Here is a 26,039-nt window from a genome sequence, read left to right as displayed (position 1 = left end):
CAATCGCGTTGTGATGGCTTCTTTAAGAAGCTCCCCTAGGGATTAATAAAGGGAAATAAACTATATTTTCAGCCACCAAAATCCAGGCTGGGAGAGGAAAGGGTTTAGCTAAGTCAATGTAGAAGGAGGAGGAACGGGAAGAAGAGAAATAAAAGGAAAAGGAAGACGGAAAAGAACAATCTGTTCATAAGCATTGGGAGAGCTGGGTCAAGTCCAAGCTCTAAATTCATACCTTGAATACAACTGACTGGGATAACCGCCTTCGTAATAGTCAACCCCGGACATAGGTGGATGCCATTCTCCAGGTCTGGCTGCGTAGTGAGGCTGTTGGTGGTCTGCCCTGGGGTCCTGCTGTGGCTGGGGGCTCCTACCCATGTCTTGCCTTTGATGGACCCTCTCTCCATTGTGCCAAGAGTGAGGAATAGGCCGATAGTATCTATCTCTCCGAAGCCCTCCGTCTGGATCCTTTGATGGTGTCGGGGGCCTCCCTGATGGCTGAGGCAGCCACTGAGGAATCCAAGGTTCCATCCTAGATCTTCTGAATTTCTCTAGTGTTTTGAGTCGGCTGTGTAGTTATTTTATCTTCCTGCCAGACAAAACAAAAAGAAAACAAATTATCATTTTAGGCCTATATCCAAGCATGATGCTTAATTAGGTTTTGTGAAAGAAGCACCGATGGTCCTCAAAAATCTTCTATCTAAAACAAAACCACACAGGCACTGAGACAGAGATATCTGAAAAAATCGCAAGTGGATACTTGAAATAAATAACAGGCTAGACAATTATATTGAGGTTGTTATAAAAATTTTAAAGTATATTTGGAGCAACAATAGATGTGGAAGGCCCGGGAGAGGTAACAATAATAGATGAAGCTCCAAAAAAAAATCAAAGTATTCCAATTAAAGACATGTGTGCTCACCTATTCCACCAACAAATAGTCATTCAGGAGGCCCTATGTTGTCATAGAAATAAAGTGGGCTTTAGACAGAGCTAGACCCAGGTCAGATCCTAACTCTGAACTTCCCTGGTGGTAAAGTGGATAAGAATCTGCCTGCCAGTTCTAGAAACAAAAGAGACACAGGTTCAATCCCTGGGAAGGGAAGATTCCCTGGAGAAGGGCATGGCAACCCATGCTAGTATTCTTGCCTGGGAAATCCTATGGACTGGGGAACCTGGCAGGCTACAGCCCATTGGATCACAAAGAGTCGGACACAATTGAAGTTATTTAGCACACCAGGAAGATCTCACATGCCGAGAAGTAGCTAAAGCCTGTGAGCCACTACTACTGAGCCCTTGTACTCTAGGACCCAAGAGCCACAGTAATGAGCCCCTATGCCACCACTACTGAAGCCCACATGCCCTAGAGCCCACATGTTGGAACTACTGAAGCCTGTACACCTACAGCCTGTGTTCCACAACAAGGGAAGCCACTGCAATGAGAAGCCCATGGATGGCAACTAGAGAGTAGTCCCCACTCTCCAAAACTAGACAAAGCCGGCATGCAGCAACAAAGACCCAGCACAACCAATAAATAAATAAATAAATACATTATTTTTTAATTTAAAAAAAATCCTAACTTTGCCACTTATTAGCAAGTCAAATTTTTCCAGCCTTAATTTCCTTACCCATAAAATGAGGGCTGTAATAATTAGCTGACTGGGTCACTGTCAGAGTTAGAGACACTTATATAAAGTGCTGAACACTATGCCTGGTATACAGTAGTGGTTCAATAAATAACAGTGTTATCAGAGATAGAGATTAGTGTAGTGTAAGTAGCTGAAAAGATTTGCTAAATAAAAAGAAACTTAGGGACTTCCCTGGTGGTCCAGTGGTAAAGAATCCTCCTGCCAATGCAGGGGACACAGGTTTGATCCCTGGTCCAGAAAGAATCCACATGCCTCGGGGCATCTAAGCCCATGTGTCACAACTACTGAAGCCTGCTTGCTCTGGAGCCTGCGCCTGCAACAAAGATCCCACATGCTACAGCTAAGACCCAACATGGCCAAATAAATAGATGTTTAAAAAGAAGAAGAAGAAGCTTAAAGTGACTTCAAGAGACATCTTTTCTAAATCCTTAAAGTCTTAGAGAACTATGCTCTATAACCTGCCCATGCCTGCCCCTCCTCCAAGGGAGGTGAGGAGACGCAGGTTTGGGATTGCTTCTGTGACAAACTAGAGAGCCATGTCTCGGTAATCTTCCTGCCTAGAGATTTTAAAACCTGGAAGTCTCCCCAGGATCAAACTGGTTTTCCCCACTTATTCTTCAAACCGGGATATAGCTCCCGAGGACGAGTTACCTTCCAAGCTTCTCTGCTTGTATTACAGAGCAGCACCAGCACCCAGCTGCCTTCAAAGAAAAGCACCCATCACCCATTACAGCTGCTCAGGAGTCTCCTGTGTCAGGAGGATACACGGCTCCATCAGATCCCATGCTCCTTCTCCCTTGGGAACTACGTTAGGTTGAAAAGTTCTGATCGGATCCACAACTTGCTCCCACTCCTGAAACTCCCAGCCCAATATAAGAATGAATATCAGAAGCAAAGGTCAAAGGGTGTGTGTGTTGAAATCAAGATGTCACTCTGTTCCAATGCCGCGGAGCCAGGGTCCACAGCTATGAGCAGAGAGCTGTAAGCAGAATGCACCAGAAGAACAAGGCACAGAAGTGCCTTCTACCTCCAGAACAATCACAGCTCAGGAAGACTTGCACCTTCCTTCCCATGTCAGCTTGCTTCCTTGAAAAAGTCAGGTGTAACGAGAGCCTTTTCCAGCAAATCCCAGCAAAGGCCAAATGCCCCAGACACAGTGAAAGGCTACCTGAGTCTTTCCTGAAGGCCTATGGAATTTGAAAGCATTTGGACACCAGGAAGCTCAGCAAGAAGAAAGCCTCAGGATTTCCCTGGTGGTCCAGTGGTTAAGACTTCGCCTTCCAATGCAGGGCGTGTGTGTTCAATCCCTGGTCAGGAAGCTAAGATCCCACATGCCTTATGGCCAAAAAACCAAAACATAAAACAGGAACAACACTGAAACAAATTTATAAATAAAAACTTTAAAAATGGTCCACGTCAAGAGAAAAAAATCTATTTAAAAAAAAGAAGACGAAAGTCTCTTCCACCTCATCCCCAGATATTTTCACTAGACAGCCCTTCTCTGACTGCAAAGACACATTACCCACTCCCTTCGCCAAAGTCAACTCCAGTTGATTTCTGTTGCCAAGATATCAATTCCAACAAGTTAGGGCTCAGGTTACAACTAAGGACCCCAAACGAAAACCATTTAAGATACTCCAAATGAAGGCATTATATGCACAGGGACAAGTCATACTCACACATCCACATAAATGACCTTCCCTGGCCCCACTAAGGTCAATATTGCCTTTCCTAATTTGACAGCACAGCAAGCACAGCCAAGACAAAACCCACAAGGGCGCTAGTGTCCCCACACACCTGCTCTGACAGCCACCACCTTCCCTTCGCATGCTCCAGGAGTGTCTTCTCCCCTCCTAGACACTGTCAAAGTCCAGGTGCCACATCTACCAAGACTTACCTGGCTCTCAGATCTACAGCCTGTCAGCTGCCTTTGCAACTAACTGCCCAGCCTCCATGGGCTGATTCACGAGGGCAAAGTACAGCCCAGCTCCCTCCTTCGTCCAGACCCGGCTTGGCGTGTTTGCCCAGAACCCAGTCAGAGGCTGCTGCTTCTGTTTGCCTGGTAGTGGGCTGAGCCAGTCTCATGCACGTGTGAAAGAATCCAAACCCGCACAGCAAACAAAGAACAGAGACCTGAAGGAGAGGAAGTGCAGAAAAGCCCAAAGGCAGCCTGGCCTGGGGACAAGAGCGCCATCTGTGGGTTGTTAATGCCTGTCTGGGCCACGGGAGGCTTGGCTGCTCAACCTCTGTTTCTTCTCTGAAAGAGGAATAACAGGGTGGGTTTTCCCAGGTGGCTCAGTGGTAAGGAATCCGCCTGCCAATGCAGGAGACTCAGGAGACGTGGGTTTGAACCCTGGGTCAGGAAGATCCCCTGAAAGAGGAATAACAATGCTTAATTTAGGAGGGTCATAATAAGGACCACAGGCTGACTTCAGAGATATTCCGAGTTCAATTCCGGACCGCTGAAATAAAGTGAGCCATACGAATCTGTTGGTTTCCCAGTGCATATAAAAGTTATGCTGTACATGATACTGTAGTCCATTGTGTGCAATAGCTGTATGTCTAAAAAAAAAAATGTAGGACTTCGCTGGTGGTCCAGTGGTTGGGAATCCACCTGCCAATGCAGGGGACACAGGTTTGATTCCTGGTCTGGAAGATTCTACAGGCCATGGGACGACTAAGCCCATGTGCCACAACTACTAACCCTGCACTCTAGAGCCCATGCTGTGCAACAAGAGAAGCCACTGCCATGAGAAGCCTGCTCACTGCAACTAGAGAAAGCCCACGAGCAGCAAAAAAGACCCAGTGCAGCCAAACATAAATAAATAACAATTTTTTTTTAAATGTATATACCTTAATTTTAAAATCCTTGGGGACTTCTCTGGTGTCCCAGTAGTTAAGAATCTGCCTTCCAGTGCAGGGGACACGGGTTCAATCCCTGGTTGGGGAGCTAAGATCCCACATGCCACAGGGCAATTAAACCCACAACTACTGAGCCCTCGAGCCACAACTAAGTGCTGACACAGCCAAATAAATAAATATAAAATACTCTATTGCTAAAAATCGCTGAAACAATTACAATAGTAATATCAAACATCACTGATCACAGATCACCATAACAAATATGATCACAATGGAAAAATGTGAACTACTGCCAGCATACAAGATGAAAAAGAAAAGAAAAAAAAGAAATATTGCCAGAATTACCAAAATGTGACGTGGAGACACAAAGTGAGCAAGTGCTATTGGGAAGGTGGTGCCATGAGACTTGCTCAACGCAGCTTTGCCCCAAGACTTCAGGTCGTAAAACAACACAATAAAGTGAAGCGATATAAAATGATGTATGCCTTTAAATGTTGGTAGTGATATATAATTATGTATGCCTTATAAATAAGCATTATCTTTTCATTTCAAAGGAGATGAGCTAATTCTACTGGCTAAGGTAGGTACAGTACACACTGTGTGTGTGTTAGTTGCTCACTCGTGTCCGACTCTTTGTGACTCCATGGACTGTAGCCCACCCAGCCCCTCTGTCAATGAGATTTCCCAGGCAAGAATACTGGAGTGGGTTGCCATTTCCTTCTCCATGGGATCTTCCCAACCCAGAGATCAAACCCAGGTCTCCTGCATTGCAGGCAAATTCTTTACCGTCTGAGCCACTGGAGAAGCCCAGAGTACTCACTGGTGGGTAGTAAATGCCTGTTTTAGGTTTTTCTCATTTGAATTTCTCTCCATTGAATTCTGATTGTGCATCAATTGTGTTATCTAGATGGAAGGCAAATTTAAATACTCAATACTGAATTGAAGGCACTGAGAAGTTTCTATTACAATAAGAAAATAATTTCTCTTGTTTGAAAAATAAACTTCTTCAGGTGAACATAAAGAAGCTCATGTCTACTTTTGAATTAATATTTTAAAATTTAGCAAATCATCATGCTGTCTACCTTAAATGTGTACAATGCTATACATCAATTATATCTCAAGAGAGCTGGGAGAAAATACAAATCAAACTCAGAATTTGCTCTAAAAAGGCTCAGATGTTTATCCTTTCTTTCAACAAACACTTACTGAGTCCTTATTATGTGTCAGGATTTGACACACATAAATATGAAGGACACAGTCCTTGTCATCAAAAATCTTTGAGCAAATTAACCTGTCATGCTGTTTATTAGTCCAGGGAAGGCCTGGACTAATGGTCCTTGGTTGATCTCATGATCAGATAGGCTAAGGTACCTAAGCTATAAGATTATGACACAGAGGACTTCCATGGTGGTCCAGTGGTTAAGAATCCATCTTGCAAGGCAAGGAACAAGGTTTCAATTGCTGGCTAGGGAACTAAGATCCCACAGGCCACGGAGCAACTGAGCCCACACGTTCTGGACCTGAGGGCCACAAGTAGGGAGTCCGTGCGTCACAAGGAAGATCCTACATGCTGAAACTAAGACCTGACAGAGCCTAATTAATTAGTTAATTTTTTAAGAAAAAGCTTTTGCCACAGCCCTTCAACTGACTCCGAGGACATGACAGCTGAATGTAGAATTCTCTGACTCTGGGTCGTGGTTTCTTATCCCACTGGTGGGCTTTGAGGCTTTGCTCACTAATAACTGCACTGTCATTTTTAATCCTCCAGGGAAGAGGTACTGGAAAAGGACACACACAATGACCACAGGAATCAGAACATGGTTGATTACAACACAGACTCAGATGTCAAATTATGTGTCCCAATATTTCACAATAACATTCATGAAAATCTGATGTAACTCTTTTGGCTTGTAACATGATGTTAGCCCTGCCTCAAGGGCTTCCCTGGTAGCTCAGCTGGTCAAGCATCTGCCTGCAATGCAGGAGACCCCAGTTCAATTCCTGGGTCAAGAAGATCTTCTGGAGAAGGGCTAGGCTACCCACTCCAGTATTCTTGGGCTTCCCTGGTGGCTCAGATGGTAAAGAATCCTCCTACAATGCGGGAGACCTGGGTTAGATCCCTGGATTGGGAAGATTCCCTGGAGAAGGGAAAGGCTACCCACTCCAGTATTCTGGCCTGGAGAATCCCCAAGGACAGAGGTGCCTGGAGGGCTACCATCCATGGGGTCGCAAAGAGTCGGACATGGCTGAGTGGCTAAGCACAGCACAGCACAGCCCTGCCCTATAACACAGCTCTGTCACTGAAATGTTAACTTTGGAAGACCCTACAGGTTATTTTAGCAACTTCATTTGGTTAGTGATAAAACCAGATCCAGAGAGATAAAATGATTTAGTCAACATCACAAAGCTAGCTAGAAGCTCAGTTAAGATGATCTAGATGTACTGGACTCGTCTTGCATTGGGCTTACCAAAGTGTGATTATTAATTATTCAAGAATTATGTGAGCCAACAGTAAAACTGTTGATAATTTAAAATCCACCACAGCGGGGGTATATACAGCACAGAAACTGGCAAGTGCTGCAAAATCAGGTTGTTGTTGTTTTCAGATAATCACTTTCCCGGCACAAAGATGACAACTCCTAACTTCTATTCCAGTGTCCTTTCAACCACAAAATTGTCATTCTGTTTCCAGCTTTCATCTCATACATCTGGGTTAAACATCTAGCCCAGTTATTGCAAATGCTCCTTTTGTGACATCCCAAAGCATCTCCAGTCATCTCAAGAGTTATTATGAAACTCTTCAAATACTCACCAACCAAAATTAATTTTAATTAGCCTTAATTATTTTATATAGACATATGGCATACCACAGTTATATAGGTCATGAAATGAAACAAATTGTATGGGGTTTCAGCACTCCAAAAGATTTGGGATTTATCAGTCCCTGCCTTCCCTAGCACCACAAATCAACAGTTACTAAGTCTTTCAACCTGGCAGCTCAAGTCTTCCTGGTTTCTAACAAAGTTCACTCAGTTTGACAGTATACTAGCAGCTCATCCTAAACAGGAGCTGGGCTAAAATTGGTCTTGTCACCTCAAGCCCTGATTGCAGCACCCTCACATGATCCCATAGGCTCTCATACACTGAAACAGTTATAGTCTTAACATTTTTCCCTTCCCCAAGTGTCCTGTCCTCTTGCCCAATTCCTACTCTGCATGCCAATTGGCCACTGGAACTGGAAAGAAAAGTGAAAGTGAATTCGTTCAGTCGTGTCCGACTCTTTGCGACCCCATGGACTGTAGCCTACTAGGCTCCTCCGTCCATGGGATTTTCCAGGCAAGAGTACTGGAGTGGGTTGCCATTTCCTCTCCAGAGGATCTTCCCGACCCAGGGATCGAACCCAGGTCTCCCTCATTGTAGGCAGACGATTTACCATCTGAGCCACCAGGGAAGTGGAGCCCTGGAACTGGAGCCCTGGTCAATTACTAATTGTTGTGAATTTCCTTTCTCTGCCTTCCTCTCCAGATACCAGACCACTAAGAGGCCCTTGCTTCAACCAGGTGCAAATACCCTAGTTTGACATCTATCTAACAAAAGCATCATCACTGCTAATAATGCAGTTAATCTCTTCCCACCAGAATAGTGCTGCTAGATGTGAACACCCACCCAGATCCAGGTCAGGTTTGCCATGAATCCCTGAGCACTAGGATTTAATGACTGGTGAGCCTTGTAAAGGCCAGCTTAGTAGCTGAGATACTCTCCAGGCTTGACCCCATTTCTTTACTGAAAGTAAAAATTTAGGAAATGAACTGAGATGCCTTATGTCAACAGATGACTGGTAATTATTTGTCTGGGTAATGGGTCTATGGATGATTTTATTTTTTTCTTCTGGCTGTTCATATTTTCTAACTTTTCTACAATAAATTTGTTTTCAAGGACAAAATCAACTAACATGATTTTTAATCAATACTATATCCAAATGTGGTACTGTCATAGCAGTAATTAATTATTTACCCAAGTTGCTAAAATGGAGCAGTGAGTCCCCAAAGCTTCCAAGATTGGTTGGCTGTGCTCAGTCTGCTCTTCTGGAAAGATGATTCTGCATTCACTAAACAAATCTTTATTGAACACCCACTCTATGCCCAGCATTGTCACTTGTCCTGGGGACACCGAGATTAATAACATAATCCTTTCCCTAAGGAAGTTTTCAGTTCATTGAAGCAGTAGATATTGAAAAGCTGGACACAGAAAGAGGAGCCTGTGAAAGATAATAATGAAGGTGGGCTGAAAGCCAGGAGAGAATGGTGCCCCAGAAGCCACGGAAGGTGATGGCTTCAGAAATGGGAGAGTCATCGACAATGCCAAATGTAGGAGAGACATTGAGAGAGGCAACAGTGAAAGTATTCTCCCTACACTGGTTTTACTGATAAGGAGGTTTGGTGATCACGACATAAACAATTTCCTTGGAACTATAGTCAATGGTATGAGGAATTAGACACAGAAATCACTTGTGCTGCAAATGGAAAGTAAGTAAAAGGAGACAGTTCTGAATTATTCTTTTGAGACGCCTGCGTATGAAGAAAAGGGGACAATAGCCAGGACTACTATGAAGCACTCAGGATTGAAGAACTGGCTTAGCATAGACAAGATGAAAAATGTTATATGCTGATTCATATGAAGATTGGAGATACAGAAACAAAATACAGTTACTGAAGGAATAAATCTCAAAAGAGGCTGATCACATAGAAGTATGGAAGTAAAAGTTAAGCCTAGCTTAAAGAAAGGGCATTTCTTCCTCCAAGAAAGAGATAAAGGCAGTGAAGATAGGCTTGGATGGAGGCAAGTCTGTTCAAAAAGGGACTGGGTACTGAGACTTCTCTGCAGAGTAGACTGCTAGAGATCAAAGTGAGCTTTCAGTGATAAACTGGAGAAATGTGGTGATGGTTTGGATTGGCCAATGTAGAAAACAGGAGTGGGCTTTAACCAGGAACATGTCTTCAGAGGAACCAGTAGGCAGGAAATGCAGCTATTATTGGACCCTTAGATGGATTTGAAACTCCATGAGGATATTGAACATCTGTGGTTTTGTCCATGCTATGACCACCAGGCCTAGCACAGCATCTGGTGTGTGACAAAAGCACAGTAAAGACTTTATTTATAAATGAATGGACCTCTGAAATGTATAGCAGCAACAGTCTTGGCTGCAGATTGTATCCAGTAGTTTTCCCAGCCTGAGTAAAGAATTAAACTCTGATAGAGAGTTCCTAGGGAAAGTAAAGGGAGAAGGCAATGGCAACCCACTTCAGTACTCTTGCCGGGAAAATCTCATGGAGGGAGGAGCCTGGTAGGCTGCAGTCCATGGGGTCGCTAAGGGTCGGACACAACTGAGCAACTTCACTTTGAATTTTCACTTTCATGCATTGGAGAAGGAAATGGCAACCCATTCCAGTGTTCTTGCCTGGAGAATCCAGGGACGGGGGAGCCTGGTGGGCTGCCGTCTATGGGGTCGCACAGAGATGGACATGACTGAAGCAACTTAGCAGCAGCAGGGAAAGTAAAAGGGAATGTTAAGGCAGTGAGTTAAGGGGACTGACTGAAGAGTGGTTGAAGAGGTGCCGTATAGGGCATAAATGAGACAGAAACACAAATTCTCTGCATACCTTGTTAAAGTGAGATGCCTAGAAATACATAAGAGTCCTCTCCAATAAGACAGTGAAAGAAAAATATTCAATCATGATTCAAAATGTAAAACTTCAGTTAAAGGGGAATGACTGGATAATGCCTACCCCAGACTTTCCAAAAACATCTGATATAATGAAGTGCTAGCATCTCATAGCTCTGGCTCCAGAAAGGAGTTGGGGGCGGGGCGGGGAGGGGAAGGTTTAGCGCAGAGCAGCCTCTAGACTCCAGCAAAGCCAGCCCCTGGAGCCTGCCTTGGAGATACAGAGTTCATGGCCTCAGCCAGGGATTGGCAACCAAGGGTTTAACCTCCTTCTTCAGGAGGGTTGGGTGGCAGGTGAGAGGCATAGCAGCACATGCCTGTCAGCAGTTCCATTATCAGCAAGGACGTGTGCCAGGAAAACCCGGTATGAGGGCCAGAGACAATTAACCTGGCATAGGCACCATGAGCTACTCATGCCAATCCTGGGACTGTTGCTCTTACCCTAGAAGTGAAGGAGAGGGGGCCTCACTCTCTCCTCTCCTCATCCTTCCCTTTTTATCGATGCCCCTTGAACCTGGATGAGTGGGGTGGCAGCTGGATACTGCTCTGACCTTTAACCCCACATCAAGCTTCCATCAGGCAAAGATGACTCATGCACCTGCTAAATGAAATAAAAGGCTATAAATGCTGGGAGAGTCCTCCAAGCCCCCAAAGCCAACTGGAAATAGGCGGGATAAAGCTGAGTGTGAATTTCAGCTCCACTATCTGCTAGCTGTGTGAACTTGGGCAAGTTACTTCATATCTCCTTTTCTTGCTCTATAAGATAGGAACAATAATAATAGAACCTTTCTCAGAGAGCTATAATTTAAGGGTACATTTTTAGATTAAAAAACTACAAACATGACATATACTAAATGCTCAATAAATGTTAACTGTTATCATTTCCCTGAAAATGCTATAAAGTACTCAGGAAGCATTCCATACAAGTCATCAGTCAGGAATTAATTGGTTACCCATTACTGCTCTGAAATCCACAGCTCCTCCTCCACATTTAACCCAGTGTCCCCACTGAACCATGAGATCAGGGAAAAATTGAGAGACTATGTTACACAACTACATATGACATAAAACAATGGGTTAAGGTAAGAACATCAGAATTAGAAACTTCATGACTATGCAGTCCTATGCTTCTCACACTGGACAACTTGTAGCCACTGTCAGGATGCCACAGGATTAGCACTAATTTTATTTTATAAGAAAATTAAAATACTACCTTAATTTTTAACAAACAAAAATATTCTAATATGGGATATAATGGAATAAAACTCAAATCTGTATTACTTTTTACAACAAAACATGAAAAACTTCAAAAAATTTTCATACTTGCACCGAGACAGGTACACACACATCCCACACAGACACATGTTCACATACACATACCTTGCATCTCCAGGAGTCACTCCCTGCCATTTGATGGAAATGTTTGAGAGACACATTTGAACAAGAGCAGACATTTGGACACATAACTGATGAGCTGGGAAGAATCTCTGGAAGGAATCCATCCGTGCAGGTGATGCAGTGTCTATGCCAGAGAGACTCAGGCCAAGGCATACAGCCCTTTGATTTCCAGACCTGTAGCACTCCAAGCTTTCCACTGCTGATAAAAATCCTCTCTTACATAAGACTCTATAGAGTACCTAGGCGGCCAGTGACTCTCTTGCTTTACCTGGGGCAGGAAGTGTTTGTTTTCCAGTTGGCAAGTCCTCAGACTCCTTAGAGAAACACACCTCAATATTTTAGAGTTAAGATCTTCTCCCTTTGGGCTTCCCTAGTGGTCCAGTGGTTAAAAATCTGCCTTCCAATGCAGGGGACGCAGGTTCAATCTCTAGTTGGGGAACTAAGATCCCACATGCCACAGGGCAACTAAGGCCACAGTCTGCAACTACTGAGCCCGTGCAACTAAGAGCTGATGCAGCCAAATAAATAAATGTTTTCAAAAATAAAGATATTCTTCCTTGATGGAAACACACATATGTGACTCAAACTCATTTAAACTCTTCAAATACAGGGAAATGTCACGCCACTTAGCCTTCTTCTTCTCTCCAGGTTTCACAACCCCAATCCCATTTATGTTTCCTTGTGCAATTTCCTTCCCTCAGTCATTTTGGGAAGTAGCAAAGGCACAGGGGAAAGAAAATAGGAATTGAAATCTGGATTTAGTTTTAACATCGCCACGTCTCAGCCATGTGCCTTTGGAAAATCATCATTCCAACTTTATCAGCCCCAGTCTCCTCATTTTTAAAATAAAGTCTAAAAAGTACCAAAGAAAGGCAATGTCAAAGAATGCTCAAACTACTGCACAATTGCCCTCATCTCACACACTAGTAAAGTAATGCTCAAAATTCTCCAAGTCAGGCTTCAGCAGTACGTGAACCGTGAACTTCCAGATGTTCAAGCTGGTTTTAGAAAAGGCAGAGGAACCAGAGATCAAATTGCCAACATCCGCTGGATCATCGAAAAAGCAAGAGAGTTCCAGAAGAACATCTATTTCTGCTTTATTGACTATGCCAAAGCCTTTGACTGTGTGGATCACAATAAACTCTGGAAAATTCTTCAAGAGATGGGAATACCAGACTACCTGACCTGAATCTTGAGAAATCTGTATTCAGGTCAGGAAGCAACAATTAGAACTGGACATGGAGCAACAGACTGGTTCCAAATAGGGAAAGGAGTACGTCAAGGCTGTATATTGTCACCCTGTTTATTTAACTTATATGCAGAGTACATCACGAGAAACGCTGGGCTAGATGAAGCACAACCTGGAATCAATCAAGCTGGAATTGCTGGGAGAAATATCGATCACCTCAGATATGCAGATGATACCACCCTTATGGCAGAAAGCAAAGAACTAAAGAGCTTCTTGATGAAAGTGAAAGAGGAGAGTGAAAAAGTTGGCTTAAAGCTCAACATTCAGAAAACTAAGATCATGGCATCTGGTCCAATCACTTCATGGCAAATGGATGGGGAAACAGTGGAAACAGTGACAGACTTCATTTTGGGGGGCTCCAAAATCACTGCAGATTGTGACTGCAGCCATGAAATTAAAAGACACTTGCTCCTTGGAAGAAAAGCTATGACCAACCTAGACAGAATAATAAAAAGCAGAGACATTACTTTGCCAACAAATGTCCATCTAGTCAAGGCTATGGTTTTTCCAGTAGTCATGTCTGGATGTGAGAGTTGGACTATAAAGAAAGCTGAGCACAGAAGAATTGATGCTTTTGAACTGTGGTGTTGGAGAAGACTCTTGAGAGTCGCTTGGACTGCAAGGAGATCTAACCAGTCCATCTTGAAAGAAATCAGTTCAGTTCAGTTCAGTTCAGTCACTCAGTCGTGTCCGACTCTTTGCGACCCCATGAACCACAGCATGCCAGGCCTCCCTGACAATCAGTCCTGAATATTCATTGGAAGGTCTGATGTTGAAGCTGAAACTCCAATATTTTGGCCACCTGATGCAAAGAACTGACTCATTTGAAAAGACCGTGATGCTGGGAAAGATTGAAGGCGAGAGGAGAACGGGACGAAGGAGGATGAGATGGTTGGATGGCATCACTGACTCAATGGACATGAGTTTGAGTAAACTCCGGGAGCTGGTGATGGACAAGGAAGCCTGGAGTGCAGCAGGAATGGGGGTCGCAAAGAGTCGGACACGACTGAGCGACTGAACTGAACTGCACTGAAAAAGTACCTCACAGGGCTGTGATGCAGATAGATTGAAATCATATATGGCAAAACACCACAGTGCCTGTTACATAGAGGTTTGCCATAAATCTCTGCCTCTCCATATTCCAGGCTCCTTACCTGCTGTTAAAGGTGTTCCAATCTAAACTGTAGGCTAAGCTCATGAGTGTGATACAATATGATGGTTAAGGGCTCAGGCTTTGCAGTGTGAATTGGATTCGAGTCCCAGAGCCTCCCCTGACTTACTGTAAGACTTCAAGTAGGTTACTTAACCACTCAGGCTGAGTGTTCTTGTTTGTTAAGTGTATAATAATGGATATCTTCACAAGGTTGTTGTAGGATAAGTAAGACAACGTACTGTTCATGGCGTGTAGGAGGTGCTCAATGAATATTTGACGCCAGATGAGTGCACGAGCTAGGAAAAGCACTTGGCACGGTGCCTGCACATAGGAAGTGTTCACCAGTGCTTGTTGCCAGTGTTGTTGTGTAAAAGATCATAGCAGGAGAGTTCCCTTCTGGGCTGTTCAGGGTGTAAGTTCTTAGGTTCTCTTATCATAGTAGTTCATAGCTTTTATCTTAGCTAGTCTTTATTATTGGCTTCAAATCTAATCTTGAGTTATTGCTTTTAATTTTTCTCCTGATCTCTCTCTCATCATCATAATCCACTACATTCATAGCTTGTCTTCCCCCAAGACAGGCATCCTTGGTTCTTTATTTATATCACCCAGTGGTATTGGCAGAGTTTGTCCATTTAGGGGCAATGAAAGTGAGTCCAGAAAAGGTAAGAAATTTCACCAAACTCATGCAGTGTCAGTATCAGTCATCAAGTGGCAAGAAGTCAATTACAGGACTTCTAGTCAAGGCTTTGTTTAGAAAAGCATACTGGTTACTAAAAACCATGTGGTATATTTAAGGCAGGGATTCCCAGGTGGTGGTAGTGGTAATGAATCCACCTGCCAATGCAGGGAATAAGAGACACAGGTGTGATCCCTGGGTCGGGAAGATCCTCTGGAGGAGGACATGGCAATCCACTCTAGTATTCTTGCCTGGAGAATCGCATGGACAGAGGAGTCTGGCAGGCTACAGTCCATGGGATCGCAAAGAGTCAGACACAACTGAAGCAATTTAGCATGCATGCAAGCATATTTAATACAAAATTGCAATTATTTAAATACCCACTCCATAAACTTCAAAGTTATCACTGTAAATAGGCTCATTGAACTTGACATATATATAGGAAATTATATTCATAAAAATAGAAACTCAAAGATTAACTTCTGTATTTCCTCCTTGTCTCATTTGTCAGTCGGTAAAGGTGCATACCATTTTGCTGGCTCTACTCCTCTGCCCACTGTTCCACATACAGAAATAGCCCACGTGTGCACAGCATGAGTGCATACACGTATTTTAGCGGCACTCACATTCTTGTTCTCTTGGCCTGGAATAAGTAACTGCAGATATAGCCAAGATCCCCAGGAGTGCTGTTCTAATGCTGAATTTAGCACATCAGGACACTTTCCATAGGAGCCGCTTATGATGCCAAAAAACAAAGCTCAGACTTCAGTTTCTGGAGGACACTGAAGGACACGACAAGCTGATGGAGAAGTTTCTTTTCTAAGCATAAATGTCTGTAGTCATCGAAAGGGAGATGGCCAAAGTTCATTATTTTCTGGGAGCCATACATATATGAATGTTATAGATTCTCTGCATGCTGAGAAAATACTTACTGCCTTGCTCAACATTGCTTTTGTGACATAGCTTCTGTACAAACCTCCTAAGTATACTTCCTTTTTCACTAAGGATGCAATACTCTTTATGATCCATGACATCATGACACTGTGACACCATGTCCTAGTGCTGGTCCAAATGTCATTCATTAGATGGATGATGTCACTGAATGAACCTAACTGAGGTATATAGCCTCACTCCAGGAGAATTTTTTAAAATTATTTCCTTCATTCAGTAAATAATATTTTAGATACATATGATTCATTATTCACTGTAATAAGAATATTTTCTCCTGTATGAGCTGGCTCTCCAGTTTCTCTAATAAAGCTGCTAAGTCCCAGGAATATGTGGAAGAAACCAAAGAAAAATACCAGTTCCTATTTAATAACCAAGAAATGGGTGAGAAGCTGAGTTCCTCATTTATCATGTATTTACTGAGTGCTTACTATGTGCCATGCACCATCTCAGGTGTTAAGCGCAGGCCACAGGAAGCAACCAAGGTGAGTTTGTTCCTTATGCTCTTGGAGTTTACTACAGACAAGGTAACAGACAACTCCAGTGATCAGTGCTGGGAGAGGATGGCAGTAAGAAATGGATGAAGCACACACCAGAGGTGCCAAACCTTGGCAGAGAAGTCTTCCCAGCAAAGAAAGGTGTCTCAGTGAAGACCACATGAAGGAAGACTCACATCCAGGAAGGATGTGAGTCTGTTAGCCTGGAAGAAGGGAAGGGAGAGCAAGAGAGTAGGTGTTCCCAGCAATAGGATGGATATAAGGGCTCAGAGGTGAAGGGGGACCTGCACATTTAGCACATCATCAGTAGGTTTTACGTTCAGTGTGGTTGGAGCCTAGAATGCACAAAGGAGTTGCTAAGACTGAATTTTTGTATCCCTCTAAAATTCGTATGTTGAAACTTAATCCCCAGACTGATGTATTTGTGGCTACTTTGGAGGAGGGGTGATTAGGTCAGGAGAGCAGAGTCTTCATAAATGGAATTAGTGTCCTTATAAAAAAGACCCCAGAGAGATCCCATGTCCCTAGTGAAGACACAGGTGAGAAGATGTGAGAAGTGAGAAGATGGCTATCTATGAACCAGGAAGCAGGCCCTCCCCATACACTGAACCTGCCAGCACCTCGGCCTTTGGCTTGACAGCCTCCAAAACCATGAGAAATAACTTGCTGTTGTCTATAAGCTAGCCAGTCTGTGGTATCACATCATAGCAGCTTGAGTGGATAAAGACAGCAGTGATGAGGGCTGAGACTGAAGAGACTGTCCTAGCTGTCTCCACCAGCATGCAGAGCAGAGCGTAGCCCCAGCTGTCCCTAGCATCCAGATTGTTTGCACACAACGTGGCAGACACGTGCTACTACTGCCTGCCTGCCTCCTTTCCTCCAGCTTCTGGTAATAAATCATTAGTGTTTCTATGATGAGCTTCCCTGACCCCTCTCAGTTTATATAGCACGTATAGGACTGACCCCATCTCTGTTCTAAGAATGGACACAAAATTCATACGTGACAGAGTCCTACAGCTCCTGCCTGAAGTGATTAATTTGGCAGTTAGCACATGTCCAGGGACACGTCCACAAAGCATGCTCCCAGAGCTTATGCTTGAACTGCTGGGAAATAAGTCTTCCCACTGGATTGACTGAGATGATAGAATAGCAACCTGGAGCTGCGGGCACCCATCTGTCCACCATTCATTCAATCAATAACAGTTTCTTGGATAACTAGTATGTGCCTCATGCTGTTGTAGACATTAGGGACACAGAAATAAGGATATAATTCTGCTTTTTAGGTTTTCACTATCAACTGAAATGGGAAACAAAATAAATTTATCACCTTAGATAAAAGTGATAAATGTTGCATAGCTTCTCATATGATCACAGAAGGGCAACCAACTCAAGCAAATCTTCCTAGGAGGAAGGAAAAAACTCATTAAACCTTATTGTATAATTAGGACTTAATCAGATGAATTGAGGCATGGGGCGGTTCCACAAAAGGAATCAGTAAGTTCAAAGGCATGGAGGGGAGGCCCAGTTGGACAGGCTCTGGTGACACACCATATTCAATTAGACAGGAAGATAATGCCCTTTCAGGGGAGTGTATATACCAAAATACTTGTCTTGGACAGTGAATATGAGTCATGAGCTCCTGAGAAAAGTCTGCAGGGACTCGAATGTGTGGTGGGTGGTATTTATTTGTTTATATGTTGCTTCTTTCCTGAAGATTTGTATATGTTTTGATTTATGTGTTATCAGCACACAAGTCATAATGAAAATCATGGACATGAATGACATTGTCAAGGAACAACGCAGACTTTAAAATAAAAAATAAGATGAAGAATTAAAGGTAAAAGGCAAAGAAAGAGAAGTTCATGAAGACTAAGCAGGCAGAGTTGGAACAGCATCAAGGAAACCAAGCCATCAAGACACAGGAAGAGGTAAAGAGACTAAAAACAGTAAGAGATCAAGTTACATAGGAGCTTGAAAGTATCCACAGGATTCCATAGGGTTCGCGGAATGGTGAGAAAAGGGGTAGAACATTAAAGAGGGTTGCTTATTGGCTGGCTGCTTGGTTGGTATAAAATGGGAGACGCGTGAACATGCTTTTCCCTGTGGTGGAGCGGAAAGCCAGTGTGAAAGAGAGGCTAAAGAGATGGGGGAACAAGGGAAATGAGCAATGGATGCAGCCCCTTAGGAGGCCACAGAGGGATGGAGCTCATAGCCCAGAAGAAGGGACTACCTGGGTCCGCAAGTACACTTCTGCCATTGAGAAGGGCTGGGGGCAAGCAATCCCACTACTAGGCATACACACTGAGGAAACCAGAATTGAAAGAGACACGTGTACCCCAATGTTCATCGCAGCACTGTTCATAATAGCCAGGACATGGAAGCAACCTAGATGTCCATCAACAGACGAATGGATAAGAAAGCTGTGGTACATATACACAATGGAATGTTACTCAGCCATTAAAAAGAATACATTCGAATCAGTTCTAATGAGGTGGATGAAACTGGAGCCCATTATAGACAGTGAAGAAAGCCAGAAACAAAAACACCAATACAGTATGCTGCTGCTGCTAAGTCACTTTAGTCGTGTCCGACTCTGTGCGACCCCATAGACGGCAGCCCACCAGGCTCCTTCGTCTCTGGGATTCTCCAGGCAAGAATACTGGAGTGGGTTGCCATTTCCTTCTCCAGTGCATGAAAGTGAAAAGTGAAAGTGAAGTCGCTCAGTCGTGTCTGACTCTTCGCGACCCCATGGGCTGTAGCCTACCAGGCTCCTCCGTCCGTGGGGTTTCCCAGGCAAGAGTACTGGAGTGGGGTGCCATTGCCTTCTCCCAATACAGTATACTAACGCATATATATGGAATTTAGAAGGATGGTAACGATAACACTATATGCGAGACAGAGAAAGAGACACAGATGTATAAAACAGTCTTTTGGACTCTGTGGGAGAAGGCAAGGGTGGGATGATCTGAGAGAAGAGCATTGAAACATGTATATTATCATATGTGAAACAGATCGCCAGTCCAGGTTCGATGCATGAGGCAAGTGCTCAGGGCTGGAGTACCGGGATAACCCAGAGGGATGGGGTGGGGAGGGAGGTGGGAGGGGGGGTTCAGGATGGGGAACACATGTAAACCCATGGCTGACTCATATTAATGTATGGCAAAAACCACTACAATATTGTAAAGTAATTAGCCTCCAACTAAAATAAATAAATTAGTTAAAAAATAAAAATAAAATAAAAAGAGAAAGGCTGGAGGCAGCATGCCCAGGTGGGTGCTAGGCAAGGCTGATGGGGGAAATATGCATACTAATTATGTTAAAGAAATTGATCTTATCCTTCAGATTCTATTAAAACATGTTAATGAGACGCCCACAATTTCCAAAGCTAAAAATGACTGAGCTGATGGTGCTGGGTTTCAGGAAGCTGAGGATGTAACACACAGTCACTCATGGTAGGTTTTTTTTTTCTATTCTATTGGAAACACAGCCTGACTTATTCTTGATTCAATTTAATTTCTGTCAAGCTGTAGCCTGTGGGTCACACCTATTTTAAGAAATTTCATTTTCCTTAGTGCCAGGCTCTTGTGTCTTTGCTCCTCAAAAATCAACAGCACTTAGAAAAGTTCCAATTGATAACCATTTGGAAATAGATATTTAAGATGAGTCTGTATGGAATCACTACCTTTAAGACATCTTTTTCAGGAACAATCTTTCCTCTTACCAATATCATACTATATGTGGGCCCATCCAAAAAGGATCCTTCAAGTTTAGGTCACAGAAAATCACAATGTGGGCTTCCCTCATGGCTCAGTGGTAAAGAATTCAACTGCCAAAGGAAACACGGGTTTGATCCCTGATCCAGGAAGATGTCACATGCTGCAGAACAACTAAGCCTGTGTGCCCCAACCGTTGAGCATCTGCCCTAGAGCCCAGGAGCCACAACTACTGAGCCGGCACACCCCAGAGCCCCTGCTCCGCAACAAGAGAAGCCACCGCAAAGAGAAGCCGATACATCACAACTAGAGAGTACCCCCGCTTGCTGCAGCTAGAGAAAAGCCCATGCAGCAAAGAAGACCCAGTACAGCCAAAAATAAATAAGTAAATAAATTATTTTAAAAAATAAAATCACAATTTGATAAAGCCTAGTTGATGCCATGTGAAATCTATTTCATAAATAAAGTACTCATTCCCAAATAAGACATGGAGCAAATTCAATGCTGGGTAAAAAGCTGTTCAGCAAGGGAAAAACTCACAGTTGATAAGGAATCAATTACTGACAGAGTTATTCCTCCCACCCATTCATTTTATAGCACAGAAACTGCAGCCCAGAGTGCCATATGGTTTGCCCAGCATTCAGGTCTCCTGACTGTTCATCCCTCTTCTCATAACATCTGTTTTTCCTGCTGGGCAGCAAACATTAGTGGACCAGAGACCTCTTTCATCTTGTTCACTTAGGCGCCCCCAGCATAGAGGTAACAATCAGAAATACCTGTTAGTAAGTTAACCACACTTAGGGTGGACCACTGCTGATCTTTTGTGAGGTTTTATAAAGAGCTGAACATCAGAGTAAAAGATCTCAACAGAAAAAAAAAAAATCACCAACACATAAACATATGGTTTAGAAACTCTGAAAATACCAAAAACTCCAGACATGATTTCCAGGGTGGCAGTCTCGGGAATAGCAACTCAAGGTAAGGATCCGTGCCAGGGCTTCATTTGTCATTGGGTTGGCAGGCCCAACGCCCCTGGTCATCTATACAGCTCGAGAATAGAAGTTTCCACTGCTGCCTCTAAGTCAGCTTTCACCAGTTTGAATCCACCTTAAATATTTAACAGGCTCTCTCCCTCCCTCAAACACTATAAATGCTAAGGCTCCTTTGATCTTTCCATAACCAAACCTGCCTAAAATTTTTATCTTTGCTGAAATCACATGTCCTTTTTGCACATTAGCAATGCACTCTACCCCACAGGGGATAGTCCCTGCCAGAGTATGCAGGTCCTTGGAGGAGTTAGGACTTGAAAGGGGCATTAGCCACAGTTAAAGCTTGTTTTTTCAAACAAGACCCTGTGAGTTTCCCCTTCTGCTGAGAACCATGTGCCGGCTTGAAAACTTTCCACTCTGGTTAAGACCAAATGTTTCTCAAATGAATCTTCTGAAGGGGTCTCTAGTGGGAACTGTATTCCCTCTTAGCATTCTTCAGTTTGAGTTTGCTTTGTGTTAATTGGTTAATGGTGAAAGTAAGTACTTACATCTTTTGCCCCTAAAGCAGGAGTTGCTGCTGCTGCTTCTGCTATATTCCAACATGACAGCCTGCTGTTCCTCACAACTGGCAGACACTGTAAGCTGTGATGCCACGTCAGCTGCTCAGAACCTTTCTGCTTCAGCAACAGTTTCCTGACGGGATGATTTGCATGTAGATCCTGAGGCTGGAAACATGATCTGACCACCATATTGAGAAGGTCTGAGTAAAAGAGGTCACTATCTCTTTTATAACAGACTTATAGAAAGAAATCACAGACCCTTTCATGTATCTAAATGAGAATTCCAAAAGAAATCTAAATATTATGATGACTTTCTAAACAATCATGACAGCAAGTTAATAACTGACCAAAAAAATTCTAGTGAAAAAAGTAAAATTTAGACTTGTAGACAGCATCATAGATTTTAGAAAGTTAAAAAATTATGAGCCTGAGCTGAAAAATATTATGAGCTTGGAATGGCAGAAAACTGAAAAAGTAAATGCTCATAAATAGATTTTTTAATAGATTATGAGACATTTAAGTTGTGGACTATTCAAATATCTAATGACAAATAATGTATTAGAGATATACCAGTTGATTTGAAAGGGTTTCTATGAAACATTAATGAGCCAAAATAAAAAAGGTATAATGTTATTCTGTTTGGGGTTTCTATGGCATATAATTGAGTGAAAAGTATAATATTATCCCATATGCTATTATATATGCATATATATGATAATATGTAGTTATATATAACTATGTATCTATATAGATAAAAGTATACAAAAGATATATACCCAGCAGTTAATAATACTTGCTTTGTTTGAGGGGGAGGAAATACAAGGACAATGACCAGGGATGGATGTGATTTTTTTTAAAGGCTTCACAATAAACAGCATTTATTACATCCCATGTATATAAAAGTATCTGTATGTGAATGGCATGTACACTTGAGAAGTGTGTGGAAGTTAACAAAAGTGTTAATTAGATATCTTTGGATGGTGGGCTTCCAGATGATTTTTATCTTATTCTCTATAATTTTACATGTATTTCAATCTTTCTCAAAGAAAAACTTTCTTTATATAATCAAAATAAACAATAAAACTGCTTCTGTTATGTAGAAATTTTCGACAAGTGGTAACTTGCCTGAGCTCTTCTGTTTCTGAGGCCCTCTGCTGAATCTTAAATAGATTTGGTTTTTTTCCTTCATGTTCCAAATACACTCAAGATTCTGAAGATGTTCTTGTGCTTATCTGGAGCAGACAAGCCATGCCAAAGAGAAATGTAAAACACTACTGTAGCCCAGACCTCACACAGCCCTCCTCTCCTTTGAGGTGGATAGCAGAGGGGGTCATATCTTCACACCTTCCCGTGATGTGTGGTGCAGAATGAGGGGGCTCTATGGCATGTGCACACACAGAGGTGTGACAGAGCTGTCACCTACACTGCCTCAGATTATTTCTCTAGGGGTGACTCAGGAATCATTTGGGAAAATGCCAACTGAGGAAAAGGGAGTTGGAATTGACCAGGCAATCCCTGCTTTCAGCAACAAAGCCAGAAACTGAGAAATAAGCTCTCATTGATCAGTGACCAAACAACCAACATATTTTACATAATTAAACTACAAGCGAGGTCACTATGTATTCACTGGCCACATTTTCTGAATTAAAATGAAATGAGATATATGAATGTACTTGGATGTAAAATTATTTATAGGGAAACACCACAGAGTTTTTTTTTTTAATTGGTACAATCATAGAAAATTCAAGATGTCCCATCACCACAAAGACTATGTATTAAGTAGATATGTGTATGAGTCAGAAAGCATATATTGTGTGTATATATTCACTACTCTGGAATGGGGGAAGCTCTCATTTTAAACTTAAATGAGAAAAAGACCTGATTTAGATAAAATATTTTAATTATAGAAATATTTTGAAAATAGCTTTTTAAAAATAAATGTTGTTCCTTACTTTCAATTACAAAAATAATCCAAAGTAGAGGCCAAAAAACTTTAACCTAAAACAATCTTGAATTCACCTCATCATTTTAGATAGAAATAATTAGAGATGAGAGAGGTTAAATAACTTGCCCAAGGTCACACAGTAGAACTTAAGGCTCTGGCTCTCAGAGATCATCTCACAACACTGTGCTGCAAATATTAAGAATAGATCATACATAACCTGATTTGTCATAACTAGAGAAGACACCCATAATTACCATATTCTTGCTTTATATACAAAGAACACCTCCTTAGATTTATGCAAAGAATACTTAAATACGACCTGCATTTGCCATCTTGTCTTATGATTAGTTTAGGCTCTGTTATCTTGTTAATAATCACTCATCTAGACAAATGAAGGATACAAACAGAAATCTGTAAAAAGCAGATGTAAATAAATGCCAAACGTGTGATGTCAGCTACAAGAGATCAGGAGAGGAAAATAAACCTAAGGCAATTTCAAGGATAAGAAGAAAAGGAATCAATTCAAAAAGAGATAGGAAAGAATATTCAAAATACGAAGTTTCTTGTTTGAGAACACATCTACTGCTCAGGCTATTATAGGCGATACTAGGCCTTAGTTTACATGGGACTTGTGACCCTGATCCAAAGACAATCTAGCAGTCTCATTTTCCACACACTTCCCTCACTTAAAAAGAGACACATTAGGAAAATATGCAAAAAGTATACATACATATTTTCACAAACTAGCATTTACCTTGGCTCAGACATCTCCAGTAAATTGAAAAGGTACAGACCTGTGTATATGTAACTAAACAACTGAATAAAAAGGAGAAAATGCAATGACTGCTATGTTCCCAAATACATACTTTCTCATAGGCACCTACTTCACAGTTTCACTAGCAGATTCAAGGAATTAACTCAGATGTTGGTGAACCAAAACAGACAGCAGAACACAATTTCCACAAATGTTTCCTCTTGAAAAAACATCTCTTAAATTAAATTACTTATAACGACAGTCCAGTCTCAGTGTTTACCTACCATAAGGCTAAGTTGCTGTTGTTCTGTCGCTAAGTCATGTCCGAGTCTTCACAACCCCACGAACTACAGCACGCCAGGCTTCCCTGTTCTTCAGTATCTCCTGGAGTTTGCTCAAATTCATCTCCAAGGCTAAGTTATAAGAAGGGAAAACATCTTAAACTTCCCAGGAGAGATAAGCAAAGGGTTTTTGAGCAGAGGCAGTATAATACAATGGTTATATGTGTGGGCTCTAAAGCCACACTACCAAGCTGAGGTCCTGGCTCTGCCACTCTCTAGCCCCATTGATATCAGGTAAGTCATTGAATAGCTCTGGGCCTCAGTTTTCTTATCTGTAAAATGGGTTTAATAACTCCCTCAGGGGTTGTTGTGAATAGATATTAAATTATTACAGCTAAAACCATTTAGATTAATTTTACACAATCCATGCAGCTGCCTTAAGGAGTAGTTCCTATTATTGCTCTTCTTTCTTTCTTTTTTTTCCCCCCATTTTAAGCTTTATTTTTTTCTTTTTATTATTGATTCATAGGAGTTCTAATTCTGGATCTGAATACTTTGTTAGAGTATTTATTAGGAATATTTTCTCCCTTTTCTATGGCTTGCCTTTTCATTTAACTGCCTTTTTCTTAAGGTCTTTTTTTTAATTGAAATATAGTTGATTTACTGTGTTGTGTTAGTTGAGATTTACTATGTTGTGATTTACTATGTTGATTTACTACGTTGTGTTAGTTTCTGGTGTACAGCTAAGTGATTCAGATAGATACAAATATATATAATTCCAAGCTCCTAATTTATCTCTCCTCCCTCTTAACTGTCTTTTAATAAGCAGAAACTTTTAATATTGATAAAGTCCAATTTATCAATTTTTCTTTCTTTTAAAGTTAGTGCTTTGGGGATCTCATGAAAGAAATCTTTGCCTGCCCCAAAGTTATGAATATATTCTCCAATGTATTCTTCTAGAAGCTTCACAGTTTCAGCTTTCACAGTCAGGTCCACAATCCACCTTGATTTTGGGGAGGAAGGTGGTGAACTTTGTAACAGCCAGATAGGAGAGACGCACAGAACGAGGTGTGTAGGAAGGCACAGGGAGCTCCCATGCCTTCTCCCGAGTGCCACTCTCCCCATATACCCATCACGCCTTCTCTCGAGTGCCACTCTCCCCATACACCCGTCACGCCTTCTCCCGAGTGCCACTCTCCCCATACACCCGTCACGCCTTCTCCCGAGTGCCACTCTCCCCATACACCCGTCACGCCTTCTCCCGAGTGCCACTCTCCCCATACACCCGTCACGCCTTCTCCCGAGTGCCACTCTCCCCATACACCCGTCACGCCTTCTCCCGAGTGCCACTCTCCCCATACACCCGTCACGCCTTCTCCCGAGTGCCACTCTCCCCATATACCCATCACGCCTTCTCCCGAGTGCCACTCTCCCCATATACCCGTGTCTCCATGTGTCACTGATGCAGAAGTTCTGCTCCTTTCTTTGTAAATGAGAAAACTAAAACTCACAGAGAATGAGCAGTTTGCTCAAAAGTCCCGCAGCCAGCAAGGATAACCCAGACTTTGAATCCAAGCCTACAAACGTTTCATCATGGTTTATACTGCCTCCCAAGTCAGCAGTTCAAAAACACACAACACAGAGAT

General features: G+C 42.4%; 1 protein-coding gene across 1 annotated transcript in view; it reads right to left on the bottom strand.

Moving 5' to 3' along the window:
• SEC16B (SEC16 homolog B, endoplasmic reticulum export factor) overlaps nt 1-21,534 on the bottom strand; it is a 63,343-nt gene extending 41,809 nt beyond the window's left edge. The window contains exons 1-2 of the mRNA XM_081493882.1: nt 21,402-21,534; nt 233-586 (exon numbers count right to left, since the gene is read on the bottom strand). Of these exons, the coding sequence (XP_081350008.1) occupies nt 233-528 (296 nt within the window). The 5' untranslated portion in view covers nt 529-586; nt 21,402-21,534. The remainder of the gene's footprint in view (nt 1-232; nt 587-21,401) is intronic.
• Between the last annotated feature and the right edge of the window lie 4,505 nt (nt 21,535-26,039).

The sequence above is a fragment of the Giraffa tippelskirchi genome, chromosome 5 (assembly GCF_054371585.1).
Source record: "Giraffa tippelskirchi isolate mGirTip1 chromosome 5, T2T-mGirTip1v1.2.pri, whole genome shotgun sequence".
Taxonomy (NCBI): Eukaryota; Metazoa; Chordata; class Mammalia; order Artiodactyla; family Giraffidae; genus Giraffa; species Giraffa tippelskirchi.
This window is presented reverse-complemented; position numbering and strand designations above follow the sequence as displayed.